The 7845-nt window shown below is 66.8% G+C and overlaps 1 protein-coding gene across 1 annotated transcript; it reads right to left on the minus strand.

Moving 5' to 3' along the window:
- Positions 1-4905: 4905 nt before the first annotated feature.
- EMIHUDRAFT_229080 (hypothetical protein) lies at positions 4906-6114 on the minus strand (the record flags this gene model as incomplete). The annotated part of the gene is made up of 5 exons (XM_005786344.1): positions 4906-4928; positions 5006-5105; positions 5288-5629; positions 5733-5933; positions 6028-6114. 5 exons carry the CDS (start codon positions 6112-6114, stop codon positions 4906-4908), a joined length of 753 nt encoding a protein of 250 aa, XP_005786401.1.
- Between the last annotated feature and the right edge of the window lie 1731 nt (positions 6115-7845).

A 7845-nucleotide genomic window follows, 5' to 3' on the forward strand; every position in this document is an offset into this window, starting at 1 on the left:
CAGGCCGGCTCCCGACGCATTGATGTTTCAAAGTCGGACTCGCATCAAGGGGGAAAGCCGAGTGGACAAGTGTGGGGCGCCTTGACCAAGGACCCCGCGAGATTGGAGTGGTGGCGGGGAGGGGGGAGCCAAGCGTGGGCGGCAGCAGCGGCAGCGAAAGAGGGCTGCGGCCGGCGGCTGGCGACGCTCGGGCGGGGGCTGCGGCTGGGGCGGCGGGGAGGAGGGCTGCGGCGGCGGGCGCTGCGGGTGGGCGTGGCGGGCGGGCGCGCGTCGGAGGGCACCTGGTAGATGGTCTTTGGCTTGACGAGCCCGGCGGCGGAGGCGGAGGAGGAGCGCGAGAGGGAGCCCTTCAGCTTCTCCTTGTCCCCCCCCGCCTGCATCTCGGCGAGCAGCGCCTTCATCGAGCCGGTGGCGCCCAGCACGCCCAGCACGCCCGGCGACGCGCCAGCCTTGCGGTAGAGGGGGCCCGCGTTGATGTCGGGCAGCGCGTCGCCGAGCAGCAGCTCGAGGTCGGCGGCCTCGAGGTCGAAGGAGAAGGAGGAGCGCTTCGCGGTCGGCGGCGCGGGCATCGGCGCCGCCTCGACTCGGCTGCGCTTGGAGAGCGGAACCGCAAACCCGGCGTCCATCGAGTCGCGCCGCCTGCGGATCGCCTCGACGCGAGGGGACTCGAGCAGCTCGTCGCCGCCGAGCAGGCTCTGCAGCGTCAGCGCGAGGTCGTCGTCGCCCACCGTCGTCGCCTCGGCGGACATCGTCTCGACGAAGGCGTCGATCACGTCGGAGGGCGAGGGCGCGGGCGCGGGCGCGGGCGCGGGCGCGGCAGCGAGCGCCGGGCTGCCGCGCGGCGTCGGGCCCTTGGGGCTGCCGGCAACCATGCTCGGCGGCAGCGGCGCGCCCCGGGCGGGCGAGCCGTGCGGCGGCGAGCCGTGCGGCGACGAGACGGCGGACGAGTGCGGCGAGGAGAGGATCGAGTTGAGCGACGGGACGGCGGTGGTGATGCCGTCGGGGGAGTGGTGGAGCGGCGGCGAGGGCGGCGAGAAGTCGCCCATGCCGGCGGCGTTGATGGCCGCCACCATGAAGAGGTAGGCGTGCCCGGGCGAGAGGTTGCCGACGCGCGCGCACGGCTCGGGCGAGTCCGTGTTTTCGATGCCAACCTGCCACGAGACGCCGCCGTCGATCGAGAAGCGCAGCTGGAAGGCGGCCAGCTCGGGCTCGCCGCAGGGCGGCGGCGGAGGAGGCTTCCACCACAGGTGCACGCCGCCCGCGCCTGCGAGACAGTCACCGACATGTCATGGACACGCCCCGCACGCCTCCCGGCAGAGCCGCGGCGTTGTGCGCCGTCCGGGACACAGGTGAGGTCCGACGGCGCGGTCGGGCGGTGCAGGTTGGCGAGGTGCTGCGTCTGGAAGTTGTTTGCCGAGAAGCACTTGTGGCAGATGTGGCAGTACCGCTTGCCCGGCTTGGCGCGCCCTCCGGCGCCGCCCGGCTTCGCGGCCGAGTGGTAGACCTCTCCGGCGGGAGACTCGAACCAGATGACCTGCGCGGGGCGCGCGCAGGGCGGGGTGAGAGGGCCGCGGCGGCGAGGGACTGGGGGAATGGGGGAGGGGGTGGCGGCTCGCGTGGTGGGGAGGCGGGCGGGCGGGCGGGCGGGCGGGGAGGGTGGGGCGAGGGGCGCGCAAGACTCGCCACGCACTTGGTGGCAGCGGGCTGGCGGGGGCGGGAGGGCTGGGGCAAGGGGGGAGTGGGGGCGGGCGAGGGGGGGCGGGGGAGGGCAACCTTGCGCGTCTTGAGCTGGACGCGGAGGAAGAAGTCGACCCCGATCTCCTCGAGCAGGAAGGGCTCCTCCTCCGTATTTGGCCCCTCGGTGACAATCTCAAAGTCGGGCCACGCCTCGAGCGAGACTGCGCCGGCGTTGAGCTTGGCGAGCATCCAAGCGGAGCGAGGGACGGTGTTGGGGTGGTGGGCGATGGAGGCGGCGGCGACGAATACGAGGCCCGCGCCAACCTCCGAGGCGATATGCCACGTTGCCGTGTCCGCCTGCGTGAGACGGGCGCGCGGTGACCGGACCAACAGCGCGGTGAGCGGCGGACGGGAGCCGTGGCCGTGCCTGGTAGTAGATGTGGAGGGTGGTGGAGCCGGAGCCGGCCTTGGTGTAGTGCGGTCGATCGCCGATGACGGGCTCGACGAGGTCGCGCTACGGGGGCAGGGCGGCACGCGTCAGGTTGGTCTGATTCCTTTTTGCGCGCGCCCGGCGCGGGGAGGCGCCCCAACCTGCCACTGGCCGTTGAGGAAGTCGACCGAGTCGGGCGCGCCTCTCGAGACGAGCTTGGCGTACCGCTCGTACACGAGAGGCGGAGGCGACATCGTCGGCCTTGTTCTCTGGCACGCGCTGCCTTCTTTGGCCTTGCAAGCCGCTCACCGCCCTTAGCAGCCTGGGCAAATGGTGATTGGGTTCACTGTGAACAGACCCCGCCTCTAACGAACCGCCTCTAGAGAATGATAGTAGCGAATTGGGCCCCGCCGCACGCGTCGCTGCGCTCGGTCGCGCGCCGGTAGGCCCGGGCGGGGGCGCCGCTGCGGGCTGACGGCCTGTTGCATCATTTCGTGTGTGTGTGGAAAGTACAGCAGCCTTGGCCGTGACCCGTGTAGACTGCCGGCGCACGCCGCGCGTGGATATGGTGAGGCTATCACACCGCGGCTGTGAAGTCACTCGTTGTCGCCTCACAGGCGCCGCCTCAGGGCAAGCGAACGAGCCCAATCGGGCCTTAACTTACACTCCGCATGACGGTGATCCAGCACGACGCCGACATCGTCGAGTTTGGCCCGCAGCCGCCGGTGGCCACCGTCGGCCAGACGGCGGGCGACGAGATGGAAGGCGCGCGCGCGAGCCCGCTGCGCAGACGGCGCAGCGCGTTCCCCCTGCACGGCCTCTGGGCTGCTCTGCCCGCATGCCGGCCCCCCCCCGCTCCGGCGCGCGCCGTGACGCTTCGCACGTGCGCAGAACAGAGGATCTTGATACATAGGGATTCCCACTCCAGTGTCGTCTCTAAGCGGGCCCAAAGCGATGACCTCCAGCGGCATACCTTCAGAGTGCACCCCAAAACTAGCACTATCTAGACACGCACATCTTTTTTTTGCACGTGCGGCGGCGGCGTCCGGCGAAAGCAGGACCGAAACGGTGAAGTACGAAATCGGTGCTGTGGGTCAGTGTTGTGACCGGCGGCGATGTGAGTGCGCGCCTCACGGCCCAGCACGGCCACCGCGGCGACGGTCATGCCGGCTCCGCCCACCAGCGGTTGAGCGACCGACCGGCAGACCTTCAGGGTAGGCTGGCCCCGTCCGGGGGAGGAGATCCAGTGTCGACGAGTGTACGAACGAGCAATCGGGCGCTTGTCGCCCAAAAAGAAAGGAACTATGTACGCGGTTTTCTTTTTTCTTTTTGAAAATCGGCGGCTTCGCACGATGCACGTGTGTATGAGCTCGAGCTGCTTCTTCGACGGCAACCGGGTGGAGTACAGAAGGCTGTCAAAACCTGACGTCAAGCGCGAGGCAAAGGTCACCTTCGTTCCCGCCGGCGCTGCGCCACCGGAGCACCTGCGGCCGAAGGCGCGCCTGCGGCGGGCGCAAAGACGCGGGAACCTGCTTCACCTCTCGTTTTCGAGCGATGGCGGTCATAAGCGGGAGCGGTGGACGCGCGTGTCTCGGCTGCTGAAGCGCAAGGTCAATGTGCTCGAGGGGTCGGGCCTCAAGCCCGGCGTGGGCAACTACAGCGAGGACGAGGATGCGGCGATCAAGCGGCGGAGGACGGGAGGCGAGGCGTGGGGCAGCATCGCACGCTCGCTGGGACGCGGCGTGAACGCGGTCACACAACAAGGCCAGCGGCTGATGAATCCAAAGCTCGCGCCGATAGGCCAAGGGAAGGCTGGCGTGCCGCATGACCGGAGCATCAACTGGGTGGACGAAGTCACCAGCGCGATGCAGCGGCTGCCCAACCAGCAGGGCACCGCTCACGATGTGATCGCCGTGCTGAAGGAGATGGGCCACGTGTTGGACGAGAGCCTTCATCCGGGCTCGAGTCAAAGCAGAAGCAAGTTGACTGTCAGCGGCGTGCTGTCCAAATCAAGGACCCCGCAGTTTGTAGCACTCCAGCGCCTCGCTCGCTTGGGCCAGTCCGGCACGGTGGTCAAGGTCACGCATGGCAGAAAAGGTCACACGGCGTCGGTGCAGTTCGAGGACGGCGCCGTTGAGGCGTTCAGCATCGGCAGCCTCGCACTGGCCGCCTCGCCTGCTGCGCGCAAGATCGCAGCCGGCGCCTCCGTGACGGTCACGACGGAGGAGGGAGGAGTTGTGAAGGTGAATGCCGGCCCGCGCAACAAGCCCTGCACGGTCTACAAGTACAGGCCGGAGCTGACCCCGGTCAAGGCCGTCAAGTCGCCGACGAAGCGCAAGAGGCTCAACGCCAAGGAGAGGAAGAAAGGCTGAGATGGCGTAGCGCAGAAACACGGATAGGCCGCTCAGAGCGGTGAGACAGTACAAATCTGTCGTGCGCATGTCTAAATAAATAAACAAAGTGCAGTAGAAAATTCAAAATCCAAATCGCAAACATAGAAACCCAAACACACACAGCCACGTGGCATAGGAGTAAGGAGAGCAGGAGGAGAAAGGAGGCCGTCAGCACAACTTCCCATATGCCATAAGGACGCACGAGCGAGAAGCACAGCAGACGAGCAGAGACCAGATAGAGCAGACACACAGTCACAGATATGACGATTACAATAAAACAAAGAGTTGGACAAATGCCAAATTCCATAACTAAAACGCACCTCTACTGTGAGATGGGTAAAAAGGAACAGGTCCCCGCCCTGGATACATGTATGCATGACGTGTTCGCGCGATTTTTCTTCTTATCTAAATCTCTCTTGAGAAAAAGCCTTCATTCACGGGCATGCGGGGGCGATTCCGAATGGCTGGCGTTGCCTCTGAACGGACTGAAAAGCCCGCCCGGCACGGAGCTGCAGCTGCTCGCGAACGGCGAAGCAGCACCGCAACCTCGCCGCGCCAGAATCCCGAAGGAAATTCTCAGGGGCGTGCGCCCGTGTGCGCGTGTTCTTGTGTGGGTGTGGGACGTCGACCCGGTCACCCGGGGACCCGTCCACATCGCCACCCCAGCGGCAGTCAAAACGACTAACTCTCACTGCGCACACTGCGGGTTCGGTTCCCGCCCCGCCTCGCCCTCGCTTGCCGCCGCTGGGGCTGCCGCCCGCCGGCGGCCGCGGCGCCGCTTCTTGACGCCGGCTTCGCCGCTCGCGCCGGAGGAGGTCGGCGCAGGCGCCGGCTTCTTCTTCTTGCACGAGAGCGGGTTGGGCTCTCTGAGCCGCTTCCTCTTCTTCGGAGCGGCGTCCGGCGCGTCCGGCGCAAGCGCGGCGCGGCGGTCGTTCGCCCTCGCCAGCTCCTCGGCGGCGCCTTCGGCGGCGGCCCTCTCGTCGCGCTGCGGCGGCTCGAGCACGATCACCTGGCGCGCGAAGCGGAGGAGCGGCACGCCGGAGAGCGCCGCCAGCCTCTGCTGCAGCGCCGCGTCCTCGGTGAGCACGCACAGCCGGCGCGCGTTCCCATTCTCCACCGCGGAGAGCACCTGGCGCGAGCGGCCGCGCTCAGAGGGCGGCGGGTCAAGCAGTGGCTCGGTGCGCCGCAAGCAGTGGCGGTCGGAGGCGGGCGGCGGCGCGGTGGTGGCGCACCGACGCGCTCGCGGCCCCTGCCTGACCGCTCCCGGTCGAGTCGAGCTTGGGCAGCCGCTTGGCCGTCGCGGTCGCGCTCTTGAACTCCTTGCCGAGCGAGCGGAGCTCGGCGACCACCGCCCGCGTCACGACCACCTCGGCGCGGCCTCCCAGCACCTTTGGGAGCTCCACCCGCAGGTCGAGCCCGAGATTGGCGGCGGCCTGCGGATGCAAGGGCGGCGGGCGTTGTGCATGTGGGCGGCGGCGAGAGGGCGGCAAAGGAGAGGAGATGCGCCTGCAGCGCCGTGCCGTCGACCAGCACGCGGTACGGCTGTTTGATGCCAAAGGCGGACCGGTAGAAGCCAAGCGTGCGGCGCGCGCGCGACTTCTTGCCTATCCTCATCCGCGGTCCGAGTCGCGGTCGAGCTGTGGTCGCAGAGAGCCCTTTGTGCGCGTGGCGGCCAGGTGTGCTGCAAAAAAAGACAAAAGTTATCAGCACTGGCAAGCGATGCCCCCCTTGGGTTGTCTGTTTTCTTTCTTTCTTTTTAGCGATGCTTCTCCCACCCCTCGTTTGGCGTGCCCGTTTTATTTATTTATTTATTACAAGCGATCCCACGACAGCGAGTGTGGGGACTACATGATCCGTACGTACGTGAAGGGTGGATGGAGGGGCCCGTCCGCAGAGCAAGGCGGCACAGCCACCCGGCCACCCCCCACTGGGGCCGAGGACAAGAGGCCGTTTGCCGCTTGCTTGTTCTTGAATCTTGATTGATCCAGTTGGTGCACAGACAGTGCGCGCCTGCTTGTTGATGTTTTCGGCGTCGCCCGCCACCGCCGCCATGGAGATCTGCTGCGTGCGTGGTGCTGGTGGACGACAAAGGAGGAGGCGCTCGCCGACGCCGCCCCATACACCGTCCGGTCCGTGTTGGTGACCGCCGCTTCCTTGGCGAACACGTGGAGGAACTGCTTGGTGGGCGGCGCAATGCACATAAGAAAACAACGCTCTCTCTCGCATTACGCATACAAGGGACACTCTGTCGTGTATCAGATGTCACGTCGGGGAGAGGACAAGACAGATCCACCGAGCATGGACAGCCTCAGAACCCGAGACCGAGCCGGCTCGCTTCCGCGACACGGGATGGCAGGCACGACTCGGCAACCGCTCCCCACGAGTCCCATTCCAGCATCGTCCCCGCCTCCTCCACCGGGCGGATCCGCTCCCGCGCCGCCTCTCGCACCACCTCGCGGTCGCGATCGCTCTTGCACATTTCGAAGGAGCGCCGGAGCCACTCTCGGAGTAGGTAGGTAGGTAGGTAGTGGTAGAAAGGTGAAGAACAGCCAGGCTCGGACTGGACACCAACGCGGTATGGGTGGACGCTAGACAGATGATGACGACACGCACGAGCGACACACAGACACAAACAGGCTCACAAGGCACACAGGTAGGTAGGTAAAGAAAGAAAGAAAACAGACAGCCCAAGGGAGGGATGGGAGGACGGCACGGTAGGTTCTCGGAGCGCTAAGCATACTTGGAGCACTTGGAGCCACGCGCAATTCAGGTGCTCAAGTTGCTCATGGACCCAGTCTTTTGCAAGGCATCACTCTAGACGCAATATACTCGCCGTGTAGAAGCTGCTGTCCACGACTCCCTCTTTGGACATAGGCGCACACATTTCGCTTCCAGATCTACTTGGCCTGGCAGCCTGCTGGCAGCACCCCGCTGTCGCTGCATCGTGACGGCCCACCTTTCGCCACAGAGGGGCGCTTGTGCGCCCGCTACCAGGTGGAGTGAGAACGGGCTCCGCCACATCAGGGCGCATCCACCGAACAGACACACAGGTCACAGCGCCCCCGCACGGTGCAAGCGAAGGGGCGGACGAGGTAGGGTGGGATCGGCGAGGAAGTGGCATGCATGCGAGTGTTGACGTGATTTGTGGTGCCACATACTTTAGGGAAAAAGAGGCCGTGAGCTCACTCGGCGGTGAGGGAGGCGGCGGGGACGGCGGAGGGCGGGGGTGAGGGCGGCAGCGACGGGGGCGGTGGCGAGGGAGGCGGCGGGGACGGCGGCGGCGACGGTGGTGGAGGCGAGGGCGGAGGCGGGCTGGCAGAGGCGGCGGCGATGGCGGTGGTGGCG

Source organism: Emiliania huxleyi (assembly GCF_000372725.1).
Source record: "Emiliania huxleyi CCMP1516 chromosome Unknown EMIHUscaffold_152, whole genome shotgun sequence".
Lineage (NCBI taxonomy): Eukaryota > Haptophyta > Isochrysidales > Noelaerhabdaceae > Emiliania > Emiliania huxleyi.